This window comes from Rattus rattus, chromosome 1, assembly GCF_011064425.1.
Source record: "Rattus rattus isolate New Zealand chromosome 1, Rrattus_CSIRO_v1, whole genome shotgun sequence".
NCBI classification, from domain to species: Eukaryota; Metazoa; Chordata; class Mammalia; order Rodentia; family Muridae; genus Rattus; species Rattus rattus.
This window is the reverse complement of record NC_046154.1, coordinates 209,221,995-209,243,784: the sequence shown is the minus strand read 5'-3', so window position 1 is coordinate 209,243,784 and position 21,790 is coordinate 209,221,995. Positions and strand designations below refer to the sequence as shown.

Sequence of the window (21,790 nt, the reverse complement as noted above, 5' to 3'; positions counted from 1 at the left end):
AGTGATAAAAACTGCATGGTATTGGTACAGAGACAGACAGATAGACCAATGGAACAGAATTGAAGACCCAGAAATGAACCCACACACCTATGGGCACTTGATTTTTGACAAAGGAGCCAAAAACCATCCAATGGAAAAAAGATAGCATTTTTCAGCAAATGGTGCTGGTTCAACTGGAGGTCAACATGTAGAAGAATGCAGATCGATCCATGCTTATCACCCTGTACAAAGCTTAAGTCCAAGTGGATCAAGGACCTCCACATCAAACCAGATACACTCAAACTAATAGAAGAAAAACTAGGGAAGCATTTGGAACACATGGGCACTGGAAAAAATTTCCTGAACAAAACACCAATGTCTTATGCTCTAAGATCAAGAATCGACAAATGGGATCTCATAAAACTGCAAAGCTTCTGTAAGGCAAAGGACACTGTGGTTAGGACAAAACGGCAACCAACAGATTGGGAAAAGATCTTTACCAATCCTACAACAGATAGAGGGCTTATATCCAAAATATACAAAGAACTGAAGAAGTTAGACAGCAGGGAGGCAAATAACCCTATTAAAAAAATGGGGTTCAGAGCTAAACAGAGAATTCACAGCTGAGGAATGCGAATGGCTGAGAAACACCTAAAGAAATGTTCAACATCTAGTCATAAGAAATGCAAAATCAAACAACCCTGAACACTCACACCAGTGATGGCTAAAATAAAACTCAGGTGACAGCAATACTGGCGAGACATGGAAAGAGAACACTCCTCCATTGTTGGTGAGGTGCAGACCTGCAACCATTCTGGAAATCAGTCTGAGGTTCAGAAAATTGGACATTGAACTGCCTGAGGATCCAGCTATACCTCTCCTGGGCATATACTCAAAAGATGCTCCAAAATACAAACATGCTCCACTATGTTCATAGCAGCCTTATTTATTGTAGCCAGAAGCTGAAAGAACCCAGATGCCCTTCAACAGAGGAATGGATACAGAAAAATGTGGTACATCTACACAATGGAATATTACTCAGCTATCAAAAACAATGACTTTGTGAAATTAAGTGAGGCAAATGCAGTTTGGAACTGGAAACTATCATCCTGAGTGAGCTAACCCAAATCACAGAAAGATACATGGTGTGTGTAATTTCATTGATAAAGGCTATTAGCCCAAAATGCTTGAATTACCCTAGATGCCTAGAACAAATGAAACTCAAGACGGATGATCAAAATGTGAATGCAGATCGCTTCATGAGAGAGACACAGCCAGAATACAGCAAATACAGAGGCGAGTGCCAGCAGGAAACCACCACTGAACTGAGAACAGGACCTAGTGAACAATCAGAGAAAGAACTGAAGAGCTTGAAGGAGCTGAGACATATGCAAAGCAATGCCAACTAACCAGAGTTTAGGGACTAAGCCATCACCCAAAGACTATACATGGACGACCTGGACTCTGACACTCGTGAGGTTGCAATGAATATCCTAGTAAGAGCACCAGGGAAGGGGCCCTGGGTCCTCAAAGACTGAACCCTAGTAACTAGACTGTTGGGGAGAGGGCAGCAATGGGGGAGGGTGGAGGGAACACCCATAAGAAGGGGAGGGGAGGGATGTTGCCCGGAAACCGGGAAAGGGAATAACATTCAAAATGTATATAAGAAATACTCAAGTTACAAAAAAAAAAAGTTGAGGATCACAAAAAAAAAAAAAAAAAAGAATGGGAAGCACGGATTAGGTGTTTTAGATTCTTGGTGGTAAGCTATGCAGGTGTAAGTTGTAGCTTGAATATCCTTTTATAGCATTATAATCCAGCAACCAAATTCAGAGAGTATATGGCTTACATACGTTAATGCACGAGAAACAAGTATCACATATCTAGCACTTCTTTCTGAATACAAATTTGGAATACTATTATCATTGTTATAATAGTTGAATATTTTGAAATAACTGCTTAATCTAACTAGAGAATATTGATAGAACTAGGGAAAGAATCCTAACCCTAACCCTAACCCCAAGTGAAAAATTACTGACAAAGTAAAAATTAAGGGTATTTTGTATATAACAATGAAAATATCAATAAATACAAAATAAAGTCATAAAACCACCTTAATCTCATCTATCAAGAGATATGAATCAGTTCTAAACTATCAGTATCACTCTTAAAGCTCTCAGACAATTCTCCATTCACACAGACATATTAAAAGACAAGACTATAAAACATACATGGTTGAGACCCTATTGAATAACTAAACACCCACATCACATTTTATGTTAATAAATCCATCATCCTTAATGATGGCTGCAGAGAATTTCCACACATGAACATTAAGTCAGTATCTGCAATTAAACATTAATAGTGTTTAAGTCAGTGCAATTATACATAATTTATGACCTTTCTTGTTTATGCCCCCCAAAAGCCTCCATAAATCCAAGGCAGTTTATCACTTAATGTTCTTTAATATGTGATCTAAAAGGAAAGGATATAATTACCACCCTGTCTTATCAAAGGCACTGCTACAGTGTGGCTAAGCTTGACTTACCAGGGGTGGCATAGTTTGGGAGGTTGTAGAACTTTTGGGTGGTGGGGTTTAGTTGGAGGAAGTGGGCCACTGGTGTGGGTTTAAAGCCTGGTTCTGTTTCCTGCTCTCTCCTGTCAGGTTTACAGAGGTGTGAATTAAGAGCCCCAGACTCCTGCCACAATACCAGACACTCTTCCTGACACCCATGTTTTGCTTCCTTGTCTGCTAAGATTTGGGCACACAGTTCCATGATTCTTCCACTAGAGCTCCAAGCTGTGCCTACTGCTAAGGCTTATTTAGCAATGACAGGCTTACAAGACCTCAGATCATAAGCCCAAACATGTTTCTTGCACTAAGCTGCTTTTTTCTCAGATATTTTCTAACAATGCAGTGATAGAAGATGGGGAACTGGGGGTAGCCACCAAATGCTAGGAAAGCAAGGTGATCCCAGGACACAGCAGAGATGAGATTAGCTGAAATGCCCAAGAAAGGGGAGGGAGAACCGGTAGAGATTATACCCACAGGGTAGACAAGGCCCCTGGTTGCAGGATGGGGCCACCCACTCATCTCCAAATTTTTAACCTAGAATTGCTCCTTTCTAAAGGAAATACAGGGACAAAGAGTGGAACAGAGACTGAAGGAAAGGGCGTCCAAAGACTGCTCCACCTGGGGGATCCATCCCATATACAGACACCAAACGTAGACAATATTGCAGATGCCAAGAAGTGCATGCAGACAGGGGCTTGACATAGCTGTCTCCTGAGAGGCTCTGCCAGAGCCTGACAAACACAGAGGGGAATGCTTGCAGCCAACCATTGAACTGAGCACAGGGATGCTAAAGGAGTTAGGGAAAGTACTGAAGGAGTTTGCAACCACATAGGAAGAAAACAATATCAACCAACCAGACCCTCCACTTTGGCCCCCACCCCGAGCCCCTGGGGATTAAACCACCAACCAAGGAGTACATACGGAGTGACCCATGGCTCCGGCTGCATATGTAGCAGAGGATGGCCTTATCTGGCATCATTGGGAGGAGAGGCCCTTGATCCTGTGAAGGCTTGATGCCCCAGTGTAGGGGAATGCCAGGGCATTGAGGTGGGAGTGGGTGAGGGAGCACCCTCATAGATGCAGGGGGAGGGGAGATGGATTAGGGGGTTTGCGGAGGGAAACCTGGGAAAGGGGGTAACATTTGAAATGTAAATAAATAAAATATCCAATGAAAATAAAAAAGCAGCAATTACTATACACTGTGAAGCAATATTCCATTCTGAACTTTATATATACTCTAGAAGGCTATGGGGAAAAATGCCCAAACACCACATTTACAAGGTAAACCGAGGAAACCTGAAGAGCATGTGAGAGTCTGCAGTAGAGTAAGAACTGGCACTCAGTCTCAGCACAGAATCATGTCTTTTAGCCACTAAAATCACAGTCACTAAGAAAATGACTCTACTATAAACATAAATATTTTAGTGAAGATGAGAGTTGGTTATGTAACATAAATCTATCCTTAGCTACAGCAATGCTGCTAGGTAGGAACCTATACATTAAAGATGTGTGGACCACACGAGCGGCACAATTGGTAGCAGAACACTGATCATCATATAAAAGCCACCAAACACATGAAAGGAATTACATCATCACACATCAAACATTATGGCTTGGTGCTTCCTTCCTCTAATCCTACTGGCAGGAAATGGTCTACATAGCCTTTGAGGTGACCAGACACATTTAAAAGAAGTCCTTTGTTAGAAAAAGCCCCTGGATGCTGCAGTTCTCACCAAAAGGGACAGCACCTTCTGCCAAGGACCACTGTGCTACACCTCCAGTCACTGCACAGCCCTGGAGCGACACTAAAAAGGTACTGTAACTGCACAATGCCATTTATTATGCAAAGGCTAAAAAACAGAAGATCATAAAAATTGGGTTTGCATACTGTATTTAACAGGCAAAATCATCCAAAATTGAAAATATCCAACAATTTTACTTTATATTAATAGAATCATTTTTTTACCTGAGCCTGAATTATATATTTTTAGTACAAAAATATATTTCAGAAAGTTTCTTTTTTACAGGACAATTATTGAACCTAGACAGTATACAAATGATTCTGGTGTACTGTCAGGTTTTTGTATGTTTTGAAAGAATACTGTTTCTGAGAATGTACTTTCAAATAAAATAATTGAAATTACTTAAAATATAAATCCAGATAAAAGCAAAATTACAGAGTATCTCATGTGATACAAACTAAGGAAGTATATAATCAGTTATATTCAATTTTTCTTAGTTCACAATTTAAGAATGTTTATAATACAACGTGATGCTGTTTACCAGGATGACAGCATAGCAAAGGACTGTCTCTGAATACTCCATTCCTGTCTCTTCTGCCACTAAGCTGAACAAAGGTGCTAGCAGCATTCGACAGCCCGTGCGTTTGCTTATGATCTCCAGGCTGGGGAGCATTCCAAGTTCTGTGGTACTATACCTCAGTTTTATCAGGTGTTCATTCAAATCACCTGAAAACACTGAGGCTGCGTCTCACTGAACATCAGCTTCCTGGACTCTGTCCATAAGTCAGTGCCTGCCGCTGTACTGCACGCAGACGTGCTGTCCAGTGTGTGTGGTGGCACTGGAGAGGAGCTTCTTCCACCTCTGTGTCAGTTCATCAAACCCAGACTTTTCGGGGAAGTCGATGAAAAGAAAACCAGTCCCAGAATTGAAAGCATTATTTCCTGCAGAGGAGCTCTGTGTTCTGTTCTCTTTAAATGCCAAATACATGTATATATGGCAGTTTTCACTAAATGACTGAAGCCTTAAATAACAAGGCTGGAAATGGTTGCCACGCTGAAGTTACAGCCACAGTCATTAGGGATCCTGACGCGCTAGGAGATTTGCAGGAGGATAGCTCTGAGGATGAGGATCTATTACTTGATAATAAAATATGAGGAGTTTATGTTAAAGCCATGCTTTGACTTTGCTCAAGGTTATTGATTGACTTACACGTTTTGTTTACTGTATTGCTTCGGTTCAGAATCTGTGACAAGAACATTTATAGGTGGCAAACACAGGTTAACGAAGAGCACTCACAAATTAAAAGCTGAAATTAGCATTTAGTTTTCTTGAAACTTACCAATGATCATAAAGGGCAGAATAGTGCTAATCTTTGACAAATAGGGTACTATGGGCAGAAGTGAAGGCTGCAGGGCTCTGGGGAGTGTTAATGTGGCTGTGTTCAAGCAAGAAGTATTTTCTCCTGTGGGAACTGTAACTTCAAAAATGAAACAAGGACAAATAAGAAGAAAACATTCTATGGCCATTTTTTACCTACCTTGACAATCAGGTCTGTGTTTCTAGTACTTTTGTCGATGTGAACTACATTTTCTGGTATCTTACTCTGATCAAAGTTCACAGTTAGAAGTTACAGGACAAGGGATATATATTAGACTAAGGGATGGTTTCAATGAAGAGGACACATAGCTCCTAAACAAAGGATAAGGCTTTCTGGGGCATAAAAACTATCGTGTATAACCTAGGATACTAATGTCAGCACACACAGTAATAGAGAGAGATGTGCTTTGGAAGGCAGCTGTCTTTTCCACTGATCCTGCAGGGGACACTGTTGCTGTGGGGCATGGGAAGTCCAAGGATGTGCTCTAAGGCCAACATGTCACCTCACTGTTGCCTATCAGACACTCACACATGATATATACAGGTAATTTACTGTGCATATGTACTGAAGATGTGTATGATCCTTGCTTAATTTTCCTTCTAATTAGCTTCTCTGATAGAGATATGAGGCTCCGGATGGCAGAGGACACCAGTTAATACAGGCTAAAACTGTAAATATGAGGTCCATTCAGCATCTCACATTTATAAATTCAATAAAAAGGTATTTTAAAACCAGGAAATGTATGACGTATCATGTATCCATACTTTCATTCACGAACATATATAGGAAACAAACATACAGAATATACCATTCAATTATTTTATATAAGGCATTTAAGAAAACAGCACACGAATTTACTTTTTTTTTTTTTTTTTGGTCTTGCATGTACACAAGCATTATATGCCAAACGTTCTGCAGATTTAAAGGTTTAAAATTATTGTAAGGTCTACTTAACCTGATTTTAATTCCAACCTTTTGTTTCATTTGTGTGCTATGATAGGTATGTGAGTGGATGAACATGGAGTTCAAAAGATGACTTTGGCCAGTTGGTTATCTCTTTTACAATGTACGTCCCAGGAATTGAACTCAGATTGTCAGAACTGGTAAGAGGCTATTTACTTGCTAAGCCATGTTGCTGACCCTTCAGGTATATTTTTAAAGGTACATAATGCTTCCTCTCTGTTAAGCCCATAAATGTTACATTTATACATTAAATTGGCATGAAAATGTTAGTGCCTTAATTGAAGATTCAAAGAAGGACTGGAAGGATCCCACATCCCGTGCACTTCATAGAATCCGAGAGCATTTCAAAGAACTGCAAGGTAGACTTTTTCCTACATTAAGAAATTCATGATAGGATCTGAAGCATATCCTAATACTCTGTAGCTTCTTTCCAATGTAAAGTAAAAGACCAAGGAAAAGAACTCAATAAAAGGGCAAAATGTATTTTAAAAATGTTCTACAATTTATGACAGTAGAACTTAAGAGTCATTTTGAGATGGTAACTGAGGAAGCTTTTGGCAACAAACAGACACAAATTGACAGAAATTTACATCCTGCCACAGGAAGCCGCCAAAAAAAAGTTACTTTAGTTGGAGCCAAATCTCAAGCCCTCAACTGGACAGCTGAAGATCATGACAAGGACTTAAAACTCCACCCACAGTATTTTCAAACAGAGCTTTCGGGCAAATCACTCTAAATACCCACTATTCTCAGCCAATCTGACTTGTAAAAGGGAATCATCTGGAGCCAACTGTACAGTATGCATTGTAGGACTAGGGATATAACAGCACTAGATAATGAAACTACCCTGACAAAACCCAACACAATCAACATTCTGTGAACATCTGACTATTCAGAGAATTAGAATGAATCTAGAGGCTGAGAGAAGGAAAGAGAGCATATCGGGGAGGATTTATATAATTTTACCTAAATCCTATAATGGGAACTACAGCTCTGTATTAAAACAGACCATAAGATAAGTTTTAGCAAACTACAAAAGGGAATTTCATCATAATTTGAGCTACACTACAGCCTCAGAATAGAACACACTAAAAAGAACTGGGATAGTAAACGTGTGACTCACACAACCTTTCTGAATCAAATGGCAACACAGAACACTGCAATAATTCAACTACCAAGTGATGTAGTCATTCCTAAGGACAGACTTACTAGATCTCCACCGAAGGAGGCATCTCATGTCTGCTTTTACATTTTATCATGTAGATAATGTTTCCAAGGCTGAAACATCTATTTAAAATGTTTAAAGAACACTAGGGAGTTTGTAAAAATGTTGAATATCTAGCTTGTTTATAACAAAAATCAGTATCAAAATAATCTTTGAATTCAAACTATGTGTATAAAATATTAGCTTTAAAACAGAATTTGTTCTCCGAATATGATATGAGGAAATGACCACAATACATTAATAAGTAAACACAAATACATCTTGGAAAACACCATGTAGAGAACTCACTACTAAGACAACAGAAAGACACATACAGGAAAAAAAATGGCTAAAACAGAATTGACCTAAATATGAACAGGAAATGCAGCATAAAGAAGTGCTTGTTTGCAATAAGTACAAGAAGGAAGAAAGAGTCCATTTCTTAGTGCACATAGTTTGGTATTATTGAATTAAAAATCAGTAACTTTGGGGCCAGAGAGATGTACCTGCAGACCAGAGCTTGCATCCTCAGTAAGCAGGTAAAAAGCCAGGTGTGACAGCACCATCTATAATCTCAGGATGTGAAGACAGGTAAATGCCTGCTCACTGCTGTCCAGCTAGTTTAGCTCAATTAGTGAGTTACAAGTTCAGTGAGAAACCATGTCTCAAAATATAAAAAACTGAGATCAACTGGGGAAAGCACCGATGTCATTTGGTTGTCTTTCTCTTACTGATTTATTTTGAGTAATTTGTGTCCTGCTAGCACATTTCCCTACTTGATATTTTATAATTGTTATTCTATATAAAGCATACATAAAGAGACACTAAAGTCAACATTGCCTCCCCACCCCTATACACCTGAGAGGCATACCTTTTCCTGTCCCTTAGGAAAGATAAAGTGTGAATCTCCTTAGTCCAATCAGAACTGACCCATGGTGCAGCTGATTTGCAGCTTTGGTTGTATTTGATCACCTTTGGTTACTTGTCTGCCACAGGGGGCTTTCCCTGTGCACTCATAGGCTTCTCCCTCTAGTACAGCACTGTGCAGTGGGGATGAAGCCAAACACAAAGATAAGCCACTGTATCAATCAGCTGATAAGTAGAGATATTGAAAAGGGTGTTTTAAAATGGAATTCAGTTGTAATAATTATTTGTCAATATGCCTAAGCAACACGTAACTGAAGTATTTTACTGCATCTTTAAAGCCTGATGTGTATGTCATACTTAAAACATCTAGAAAGTTCCCTTCTTACAAGACCCATGCCCACTACAGGGCAGGCACTGCTGACTTTCTCTTACATGTTGTTTTCTACTCTCAATGCTCAGGTTGAAATCTACATTTAAACTTTTTCTCAATAAGATCCAAAGTATTTTATGTAAAAAACAAAATCCCAGCTTGACTCGCTGTATCTGAAAGGCAGACTAGCCACATTTGCTTGTGGTTACTCTGTGGACTGGTACACCTTAGTGTGGCTTTGTCTTAACAAATGTGAAGGTCACTTTCTTAGGACTGACTCTTCCCATTGCAAAGGTGCTATGGAGTGACGCACGTGTGTTTGGGGCTCTTCCTGACGCCAATTCATCACTATAGGCTATGTGATTTGATCAATGTCCTTCAGTTGACCTTTTGAGGAAAACCCATTTTCCTACTGCAAATGGAGTACAAGAAACCATGTTGCAGGATGTATTTATCATTACTTCATTTCTTCCTGTGGCAGAACAATGGTCAATCACATGGAATGAACGCCACATTTTGGTTTTTCACTCATCATTGTGATGGGTCTTTAGGTTGTTTTCACTCTTAACAAAATTAAAACGATTGTAAATAATTTGACTATAAGAGTTTGTGTGGACAGATATGTACATGGGAGTACAACTGATGGACCATATGATAACTATGTTTAATCTTAATAAACACTACCCAGACTTTCACATACCCATTTTACACTCCAACCAGAAATGCATATTCCTGTGATACTATGACTATATGTAGGTATATTTATGTATGTATTTATGTAGCTATGTATATTTACATATTAGTCATCTATATTTATGCTCAATTTCTGACACATAGCTCTAAAAACTTTCTATATGTCTCAAGTAGTATGTGTGTATGTGAAAGCTAGTAAGGTGAACAGGGCTATGTCCTCTCAAAGACCAAGGCAAAATTGTGATGGGTATTTTCATTTAGTCTCCAGGGAAGGAAGGGCTGAAGGTTGCCAAAGGGCAAGACTGTAAGTAATTTTATTTATGTAATAGTTATCCCCAAAGGATATGGACAAGCTTCTGCTTTTATTTGTTCTAAATGTAAACATCAGGAACTGTGAGTTCTCACACTTTTTAAAGACTGGCTTTGCTACCTAAATCAAGATCATTTTCATGACCCCAGAATGAATACTTTCATTGTTTATACAACCTCCATTTCCCCTCATTGTAAACCATGAGAGGTAGTAACACACCTTTGCTGTGGATCTTAGTGCTCTGACTCTTTCATATACTCAGGAATCATACAATATAAAATGAGCCTTTATAGACTTGTCCACTGATATTTATGGTTAAAATTTTCATAAAAATAAACACAGCCCTAGAGTGCAGGGTCTCTGCTTTGTGTCTGTATTTTTATTCTAGACGAGCGCTCTTACTCGACTACTTCATTCCTATGTGGCTTCTACTTCTGCTGTTTGTTCTCTGACATTGGTGACACAGCATCTCAATGAGATCCTGAAACGCTTTTGATGAGATGGGTTAGCCTTGTTAATTTAGTTACATGAAAATGACTTAAAATGTAAGTGTTCCAGGAAAACTGTTCTGCCTAGCATGTCTGTGTACTCCAGAATTCTATGATGTTTGAGATGTTGGCACATAGTGAAAGTTTTGTCTTTGTTGGACTTCAAAGTTACTATACATGCTTTGAATTCAATTTCTCCTGAGCCAGGAGAGCAGAAGTAGGCAAAAGAAAAAAAAATATTGTGAAGGATACTGACATTAAAAAGAATGCTGTGAGAGTCCAGCTAGAAAAGTATAAACAAGAACCGACAGATAGAAAGCAAGCCCGAGGGAACATCTCGCTGAATACAAGCGGTGAGGCTGTAATTCCCGGGAGGTTTTGAAATTGGAAAGGGAAGGACAAAGGGGAGGGGAGGACATCTCATAGTTTATTTCACTAATGGTACGGACTTTATAATACACATTTTTTTCCTATCAAAATTTAAAAAAGGCCTTGAACAAAGATGATGTATTCCTAAAGTACAGGAAATAAATATGTGGAAGGACTTCTAAGTGTTAGAAAATGTAAAGTCTTTCTAATCTTCTCCCTCCTCTCCTAATCCACAGTTAGAGACTAAAGCCTGGGCCTCAGTCTTCCTGGAAAGTACTCTACCACTGCGCTATATTCCAAGAACCCTGAAAGCTCTAAGGTTAGCTCACTGTTGAAAAAGCAACAATTATTTTTAATAGTTCCCACTTAAAAATCTGAAAGATGAGGTAGATAATTCACAAAACCTCACTGAGCTCTGATATCCTTGGGATTTTATAAAAACTTAACTAAACAAAAAGTGAGATAAATACTATAAACTATATAAAATAGTAATATAAGGAAGAGACCAATATGTAAATCAGTGCAAATTGGAAAACTTTATAAATAAAATTATTATCCATTTAAAGATGGTCTGTTTGAAACTAGATCATGGGTATGGAGGTCACACCAGGATCTTAGTGCTTGGGACAGTGGTGCTGCGGGCAGTAGGATCAAGGCTTTGGGGTAAACTTAGACCATACAGTGAGACCAAATCTTAAAATGAAGAGCAAAGTAAAAGCTCTGTGTCTTCTAGGAGGTAAATCCGTTTTCAAAGCTGTGACATCCCCTGAAGTACTGTGAGCATTTGAACTTTTTAGGACTGTGACGTCTGAAACGGAGCAGCAGGCACAGCATCACTTCCGCGACAGCATCTCCGTGCCTTTTCTCACTGGGCATTCTTTGCACTTGTACTTGTACGTCTGGCAGCACTTGTGACTTCAGTACAAGTTATGTATTATTTTACCATGCTCATTACATACGCTCAGCAGCAGAGTCATCCACATATGCTTGGTGTGGTTTGCAAACACTTGGTGACAAAATCCAGAGCCAGGCATTTTCACAGAAAGTGTTTACTGTGAAATTTCTCCTTAGAAGTTTGCTTGTCTTTACAGCTTTGATCCATATGACATCCACAAGCCTACACTTCAAATAATGGCTCATGCCTAAATTAAGAAAATGTTTCACTTTGATACAACAAGACTCCAGTAGGATGTGGTAGTTCTAGAAAGGAACTCATTTCTTACATGATTAGAGATTTGGTCAAATATAAAGGCTGCTAAAATTTTCCATGCTATGTTCCCTCAGTTCATGATGACTTGGTACTTACACTCTGCTGTTCATCAACACTTCACAGGAATACTTGATTTGTCTGAATGAACTTAAAAACCCACAACTGAGGAAAATCAGAAAAGCCTAGTTTGAAATATCAAAAGGTCCCCAGTAAAAAGTATTTCTAGAGGCCACACCAAGCAAGTTTTATTGATCATTGTACTTCTCTGCAGGACAAAATTGTTGCAAGACCGACCATAAGAAAACCAACTTACTGGTAAATATCTTTCCTGAGTACAGATCTGCCAAGTGGATTATCAGCCTGGGGAGCCATGGAAACAGAGCCAACTTTCAGAACCATCGTGTCTTCCTTTGCTGCCCGATTCACTGTAACGAAGGGAAGAGACAGGAGTGCATATGGCTCTGTGATGTGTAATGAGATACGCATGAAAGAGGAGTCAATACTTTACAAAAGGACCAACAAATGAGAAAAATAACAATAAAAAGTTACATTTAAAATAAAAAAATGACGCTCTTGTAAGTCTATTTCCTTCCAATCCTATTTAGTAGTTTTCTGTTTACCACAATTAAAATCATAATGAAAAAAAAATAATCAACTCACCTAATACAATGATGTTGTTTTTAAGTATATGCCCTTAACACTAAAGTCATATAATCATCTAATTCCACATTCATGCTACGGGATTGTTCCTGAAAGTGATTTCTAGTTCTGGGATTTTAACACTAAAAACATACAACAGAATATCAATAAAATTCTGGCAAAACATTTCCCATTATTTACATTTTTATGTATAATGATAACTAGTTATATCACAATTACACACTGTATAACACTTTTAGCTACTAAGTGTCAGAAAAAACAAGAGAAATGTTGAGGATGGAAAGGCCAAATGATTTACTATGAGAAACATCTTAGCTTTTCGTCAGAGGTACCTTCAATTGGAATGACTGTACCTGGAAAAGGGCTAGGGGAACAGGTTTCACTCTTTGATAAAGCAGAGAGGTAAAAAATATCAAAAAACAAAGCAACGAGAGATGTTACCCAGATACCTGAGTTCTAATTCTTCTCTTTGTATTGAATAAGAATTTATGTAATCTCGTTCTGATGAAGTTCATACTTTCTTCTGTAACTCAGTTATTTTTTGGAAAGGATAGGGCCTTTATGATGACACCGTACAGTAAATTCAATGAGTTTTAAGAATAAATCAACTATAAGAACTATTTACCTATTATTAAACATTAAGATACAATATATAACTTTCTGCACTGTAAGTATTTAAAACCTGAAGGTCAATTAAAGCTCAGGGATAGTATGCTGTCTCCCTCCTGTGAGGCACTCTCCATGGCAGTGAGAAAGGTGGTGGTGAGAATACAAAGTTTTAGAAATAAAAGGTACTCCTGCTTTTTCTCAAGGAGCCACTAGGACCTGCCGCAAAGAGAACAGAGGAGGGCGGGTGTGAGACCTCCAGACCATTCTACGAAGGCACAACTCATGTTCCCCACTGCACTGCCCAAAGAATGCAAAAGCAGGAGATTATTTCCAGCTGCCTCAGCAGCACACTTGGTATGGTCTGACTTTGATTAGTCCAAAAAAAGAAAGTTAGAATCGAGAAAATGAAAAAGCAAGAATAAAGCCTGTTGGCAAGGGTCGTAGAATGAATATGACAGGAGAGAGGTGGAAGGAGGGTGGGCAGCAAATGGCAGAAATGGAGATGAACTATCATAATAAATATTAGCATGTGGACATCTTAGTAAACACAATAATTTAAAAAGCCCATTGTAAAAAAGATCAAACAAAACTACATCTCATGCAGCTGGGCTATTTTCAAATGAAGGCGGTCTGGCTTGATTATAGGTCTTCATACTATGACCAGTGTTTACATTTCACAGATCCTGCATTATATGCCAAGCTTAATAGTTCCATGTGGGTAAAGCCTCTGATTAAGCAGAAGGCATCAATTAAATCAATAAATAGTAAGCCTGGAGAATAGACTATGCCACAGGAGTACAGTTAGTGGACTTGCTAACTGTCCTTCTAGGCTGCAGACACTACCTGCCACACGAGGTCTCAACTGCAATAGACACGCCACAGTAAATGAGGTGCACATGGAAGAGAAATGACACACTTGCATTACATACAAAGCCAGACCCGAGAACAGAGCTCTGCTGGAGCCAAGTATGCTCTCAGGAGGCTACACTATGAAGTCAAGTTAAAATGCATATATAACTACATGCTGACAAGCACTCATAAATTAGATTAAAAAGTTATTACAGAAAGTATTGACTTTATCAAAAATTTTATTCACATACAAGCAAGAATAACGAAACTGTGAACTTACATAAGGAAATGCCTTGAGTGATTTCTCCAGTTACCAAAGCTGGGAAGGTAGATTTAAAGCCTACCTTTCTGGCTTATTTAACCTGCTTTTAATTGTTGAGCCACATGAGCGAATGTTTGCTTTTAAAGCATGGTACAGTTTGATTTTAAACATGAAAATCAATACCTTCCTTCTTCGCTTTAGCTATTTTAAATGAGCCTCATCAGGAACCACTCACCCCAGGAGAAGCATGCTGTATCCAAAACATGGCTCTCTATGATGAAATAAAAACTAAAGTAGGAATTAAACACCTATAGATTTAGAACCTTGACAACTGTGGAAGAGGCAAACAACACTCAGACTGAAATGACTTCAAAATTACCTCACTAAATAAAATGATAGGATGCTAAAGGTGATTTTATCACAGAACAAAGGTGTAATTCAAAGTGAAAATACACTTTTTCCTCACAAACACTGTGAGAATCATTCAGTACAGCAGTTGGATAGAAGGCGAAGGCAAGTGAGCAAATGGGAAATACAAATTGGAAGCGGGCATTAAGGCAAAGGCACATCTGAGTCAGTAATACGAGGACAATTGCTAACAGTCGCACACACATGCACGCACACATGCGCACATGTAAGAGCCTTGGCTGGCTGAAAACTTGCTATGCAGATCAGTTTGGCATTGAACTTGTGGTAATCCTACTACCCTTGCTAAAGAGTTCTGGGGTCACAGGCACAGCCCACAAGCACAAATGGACAGGGTTTTAAAGTACCAGCTTATACTAGTTCATTTAGAAAAATTAACTTGTTGATACTGTTTTGTAGTCTTGGTACAATTTTAAACTTAGTAAGTTCGTAAGGAAATAACCCATGGAGCTTTTTAAAAGTTGTAATTGTAGTAAATATTAACTTATATTATGTGAAATGGATTTCTAAAAATATAATTGTTAGGCTAGAAGTTCATCCCAGAGATATTGTGTTTGTGAGGACAGAGGCTCCATGCTCAGAAGTAGGAAGAAAAACAGCAGCAGCAACAACATCAACAACAAAAACATCAACAGAAAAAAGAAGAGGAAGAGGAGGAGAAAGAGGAGAAGAAGGAGGAAGAGGAGGAGGAAAGGAAGAGGAAGGGGAGGAAAGGAAGAGAAGGAGGAGGAGGAAAAGGAGGAGGAGAAGGAAGAGGAGGAGGAAGGAGAAAAGGAGGAGGAGGAGAAGAGGAGGAGGAGGGAAAGGAGGAGAAGGAAGAGGAAGAGGAGGAAGAGAAGGAGGAGGAGAAGAGGAGAGGAGGAGGAAGGAAGAGGAGGAGGAGGAAGGAGGAGGAGAAGGAAGAGGAAGAGGAGGTGAACAAAAGAAGAAGTAGAAGATGAGGAGGAGGAGGAAGAGGAGGAAGAGGAGGAGAAGGGAGGAGGAGGAAAAGGAGGAGGAGGAGGAAGAGGAGGAGGAGGAGGAGGAGGAGGAGAAGGAGGAGGAGAAGGAAGAGGAGGAGGAGAAGGAAAAAGAGGAGGAAGAGGAAGAGGAGGAGAAAGAGGAGGAAGAGGAAGAGGAGGAGAAAGAGGAGGAAGAGGAGGAAGAGGAGGAGGAGAAACCTAAAGGAAGTAATACTAGATATGAGAAAAGAATCACTTTATGGTCAAAGGCAATTAATTACAAGGAAACGGAATCCTTTGTAGAGCAAGGTCTTCAGTGATATAAAAGCTGTGTCATGGCATGGCTGCCTCACTCCTGTACTTCGCTGCTCCTATCTCCTCTAAGCATGCTTCCTGTGTTCACTTCCTCTCTCATCTCAAATGCTCAGCTCCAACCTCATTTTCTGCTTAGATTTCAATGAAATTTGGCTCTAGCAATTTACATTCTGAAATTAGATATGTCTGGAACAGAGAACATAAGACACATTCTGCAAAGAATCTTTTGTGATACAAAAAAACTTACTAACATGAGTTACTTAAATTAAATAAGAGGGGTAGCTCAGTAGATAAGAGTGCTTGCTGCCAATTCTAATACTCTGACTTTGATCCTTGGTACCCAGGAGGATAAATAACTCCCTCCCCACTGTCCTCTGACCTCCATATGCACATGTGACATTCTCCTTTCCATTTATAAATCACATATTAAGTCAAAAAGTTCATAAAGGAGGATGACTAGCTAATCTATGTGGTATTTCATGACAGTCATCTCTACCATGGTCATGAGACAATGATAACCTAACTTGTAAATTTGGACCTTGGGGAATTCTCCTCTGTAAAAATGTAGGTTCTTTAAAACCACTGTAAACTATTTACTTCTTATTCATTAAATAGTCATCTAACTAAAGAGAGTTACTGCACAAGAGCATAAAGGTCATTTTATGTGCGGCTCTTTCCTGTGTGGTTAGGAGGTGATCACGTACCACGTGCTCAGAAGTATCAAGTGCTCCTTATGACTCCTGTGCTGTATAAACTATGTGAGCAGAGGGAAGCACTTGCATAGCTCTGACAGAACAGAGCAGATCTGAATGTACCAACGTTTAACCTCACAGCAAGTAACCTCTAAAGTAGTCATAAAGGCAGGAACAAGTACATATTGAGAATTACTGATACACTGAAGTTAGTTCTAGGTACCTTGTAAGTCTATAAAGCTCTACAAAAATTTTCTAATTATGAAAATGAAAGACTTGTTTTAATAAACCTTAGTAACTGGAAATCTTCAGACAGACTACCTTCTGTAAGATCATCTGTGCAGGTAGACAGAACAATAAGACAACAGAAAAGAAAGATTGCTCCCATTTCTATGTAGTATGGACTATGACATGTATCTCAAATACTTACTTGTTCCCTTTTCTCTTGAACTCATAAGACTACAATGATTAGCAGGGTAGTTGCTATGGATTAAAGTCTTATGTTCCTCCAAAGTGCTTATGTTGGGACTAAAATCAAGATGATGGTGTTCAGAAGTGGGGCCTCTCATTTTGAGACCCACCCTTTGGGCTAGCACCAGTCACTCACACTATTAATGATGCTATGTTATGCTTGCAGACAGAAGCCTAGCATAGCAGTCCTCTGAGAGTCTACCCAGAAGCTGACTGAGACAGATGCAGATACCCACAGACAAACATTGGACAGAGGTTGGGGACCCCTGTGGAAGAGTCAGGGGAAGGATTGAAGGCTCTCAAGGAGATGACAACCCCACAGGAAGACCAACAGTGTCAACTAACCTGGACCCCTGGGAGTTCTCAGAACTATCAACCAAAGAACATACATAGGTTGGTCTGTGGCCCCCAACACACATGTAGCAGAGGGCTGGCATGTCTGGTCTCAGTAGGAAAAGATGTGCCTGAAGCTAGAGACCAGGGAGAGAGCTGTCCTCTCAGAGGTAAAGGTGAAGGGGTGGGGAAAGAACTCTGAGAGGGAGGATGGGGTGGGGGGACACTATTTGGGAAATAATTGATTAAGGAAGAAATGGAGCCTCTAGGAAGTAATAATTCCCTCATAAGCATTCCATCTACTATTAAAGGTCACGAGTTTGTCCCTTCTGCTGCTTTATTTTCCTTTGTGAGGTTCCAGCAATGACGTGCCAGTCAGCAAGCAGAAAACAACCCTCGCCATGCAGAGAGTCTGCTGGTGCCTTTATCTGGCTCTTCAAAGTACCAGACTGTAAAAGGGATCAAGTTCATCATTCGTTCATTCTCAGGTGACGGGAACGGTAGCCACAGGAATAGACACACCTCACCCTCTTCGGCAGCTCAGAACGGCAAGATGGCAAATGTGGCCACAGATGCATCTGTGATAGTGAGATGTGAGGCTACAGAGTTCTGCTTTAATATCAAGGGTACATCCTCCTTATGGGAGTGATTCTATTAAATAAGAATTAAATATGAACCTGCTGTGGTATGTGCTGTCTCCTAGAGTCACTGTTTGAAAGCAGCTAACACTATGGAAAGAGTTTCTGGAGTCACTGTGCTATAGCTTTAGCCTGCAATCAAACGAAGGCCTAGCAGCAGCATCTTACTCGGGTGAACCTAGCTTACTGAGCTCAGTTCCAAATGCTAAGTAGCAGAGTTAATCTGTACAATCTCACAACTCACACCATTAACAATGGAGCTATTCATGTCTCTCAAAATTCCTGTCTTCGAATTCTTTTAAGACAACAGAGGAAAATGAAATGTTAAATCAGTCTTGTGAGTGAAAGCAGAATTCTGAATTTAATACACTCCAAGACTGAATTTCCAGAAGGTACTAGGAAGCCTGGGGAAGCCATGTTGGTCTGTGGACAAGTTTTCTTCCTGCCTTCCATCATGAGCATTTATATCAGGTTTTTCATAAATTTCATTATTATAAACATTATTTTGAGTTTTGAACAAAATTTTACATATCTTGGATAGTAACTGAGTATAGCATTAGAATTCCAGACAGAGAGCAAAAGCTTCAGAATAAAAATAATCTGTTTTCTCATTCTATAATAGTTAGATAGTAACTCCTATTAAAAAAAGCCATAATGTAATAACTCTTCATTCATATATAAATAAGGGAAAATTATTTAATCCAACCCCTACCCACCCATCTCCAAGCTTCACAAAAAAAAAAAAAAAAAAAAAAAAACCAGAAAATTATACCTGTAACAGTTGACTGTGTTTCTTCTGTTTGGGGAACAAAAATTCTGATCACACTTGTATTGATATAAATCAAAGGTAAATTGCGTGAAGTTAATGTATGGGTCCTCATGGGCTGCCCGGAAGATTTTCTTTTTTCTCTTTGGATCTTTGGGAGTTTAGTGTAAAATATGCTTGCAATTGCATTAAGTAAAGGAAAGCACAGAACAATATCAAATGCTTGCGCAGAAAGGAGAATTTCATGAAGAAAATGAGGTGAGCCATCCATTAAACCTTCAGATAACTTATGAAAACTTCTTCGCTCATTCCTTGAGGTTAACTTGTGGCGGACATTTTTTGTTACAGCTTTTGTGTACGTCAGAGAAAGGAATCCATGCTGCTGATGAGCACCGTCTAGAAGTTTTGTAGTTGTCTGTTCCAGAAAATGAAAGCAGAATACACATTTCATTTTTTTTTTAGAGGAGATAGTATTTGTGTGAGAGAAAGAGAAAAAAATGACTAGAATTTTGACCTTCTTGTATTGGCTATCTACACTTCTTAATAGACATGGAAGTGTTTTCCCCTAATCAATTAGTGGTACATAAAATCGTATTTTACATATCACTTAACATAAAATTAGACTAGAAATTATCTAATTCATTTCCAATGCCTCTTCCCAATACCTAACAAGAAGAGGAAAAGAAAGAGTGCATTAGATAAACAGGACAAAGGAACCAATAAACCTTGCTATCCCGTGTCTGAGATCACGTCCCATCCACCAGTGCCCTTTCTTGCTATTTCCTTCAGGTTTACACATATAAGCAACTACAGATCAGAGGGAAACCTATGTAATTCAGATGTTCCTGCTGAGGCTGCCTTTTCCTGTTGCATGCTTGTTATGCATGCTATGTAAGTACTCTGAGATCAATTGTTGGCTAGACTTTTAAACTGGACTTTATAATGAATGAAGGGAAGAAATACACTATGCATTTTTAAACTTAATTACTTGACCATTGGGAAAAACATGAAGGTGAAATACTGTTTTCCCCTAGTGGTGTGCCTTCACACCATTTGCCCTTCCAAACCTCCTCTTTGTATCTATCATCTCCTCCCCTCCTTTCTAGGCTTCAAACAACAGACCCACAGTAAAGCTAGAGAAAGTGCTCTGCTTTAACCCATATGTCTTGGCCAGTAGACAGACCACAGCAGGTGGACAGGACCTGCTGTCACCTTGGACACAGGAAGGGCAGTGTTCCATTCCCAGGGGTCTAAATAAGCCAGTCTATAAGAAGCTTTTATTTAAATCCTGGAAGGCGCATGAAAGCATTTCAATACACTGCAGGAATGCTTTTAAAACCTTTGACACATGTCTTCTGATGTAAGCACTCTTGAAAGGTTAGCTACACAAAGGAAGGCTTGCACTTTCTTTCTTTTTTTATTGGTTATTTTATTTATTTACATTTCAACTGTTATCTCCCTTCCTGGTTTCCCCTCCACAAAACCCCTGTCCCCACCCCCCTTTATTTTCTTAAACTGCTGTACTTAAGTAAGGAGAATAAATACACCTGGCCAAAATGGAGGCAAAACATTTCTTTTCATATTTTCCAATGTAAAAATCAACATTTTATTTCAAATTTAAAATGAATAATTAGAGACAAGAAAGAATTAAGAACATTTCATAGAAGTGACTCTGGTGGGGGGGAATCCTGGGGCCTGAATCCTGGGATCCATTACAGAGCTCCAGCCCTACTCTAGGGCAATTAATTTTTTTAACTGTAGAAAGAAAATGTCAAGAAAATTGAAAAGATTCAAAATAAGATCTGTGAGTCCTCTGAAGACATTTAAAGTGATAAGGCTGTTTCCTAGGGCTCAGTGAGTCACCTGCTGCCTTAGCATGCAAATGAGCACGCAGGTGAATGACCAGAAATCCAAGGAGCTTCTGCTCTGACAGCACAGCTCAGACTCGTGTTTGTAGTACTAAAGAAACTGGTAGGAACAGTTAAAATCAGTGAAAAAAAGCACGAGCTATTACACAAATACATATATGCTTTAGATGTAAGGAGAAAGTCATAGGAAATACTTCATAAGGAAAATATTTATGCTTTTATCAGCTTTCTATGTGAACCAGGAAGCATTTTGCAAACACGGAGAAAATATTAATGTTGTGGTGACTTAGCAGACTAAGCAGCAGCTATATTTTAAAGTGTCATGAATTTTATTTACTTTAAGAATGTCACTTAAAGGAGTGAGTTTAATAACATTTGCATATGTTGAAACAATCAAAAATATACATTTGATACTTCTGAAAGTTACTAGGATGTACCCTAATTTAATTTTGTAGCCAAGAAACAAGAGGACTACAGACTTGTCTTGATTAAAGGCAGCAGTAAACAAAGTATTTCTATTAGCTGCAGAAGATGACAATTGCATAACAGAAAACAAAACAAAACAAAAACCAAGGGAATCACAGAAGAAGTAACCCAGGAATGACAAACGGTGTACTGGTCAAAGCTGGATCATTCAACACAAGTAAAAAGCCATTTTACTTAATAACTTACTTTAACTTTCTTCTACTGATGGCAATATTAATTCCTACTCACAAACTCAGAACAGTGATAGTAAATACAGACTGACAACCAGACACCCCCACACTCCCCCAAAGACCAACACTCTTCCCCAAGGCTTGAGGAGATTGAG

General features: G+C 39.0%; 1 protein-coding gene across 1 annotated transcript in view; it reads right to left on the bottom strand.

Annotated features, from left to right (window-relative positions):
* The window catches only part of Vps13b (vacuolar protein sorting 13 homolog B), a 543,994-nt gene that overhangs the window by 255,481 nt on the left and 266,723 nt on the right, over positions 1-21,790 (bottom strand). Inside the window, exons 29-30 of the mRNA XM_032914442.1 lie at positions 19,118-19,526; positions 12,463-12,574 (exon numbers count right to left, since the gene is read on the bottom strand). Of these exons, the coding sequence (XP_032770333.1) occupies positions 12,463-12,574; positions 19,118-19,526 (521 nt within the window). The remainder of the gene's footprint in view (positions 1-12,462; positions 12,575-19,117; positions 19,527-21,790) is intronic.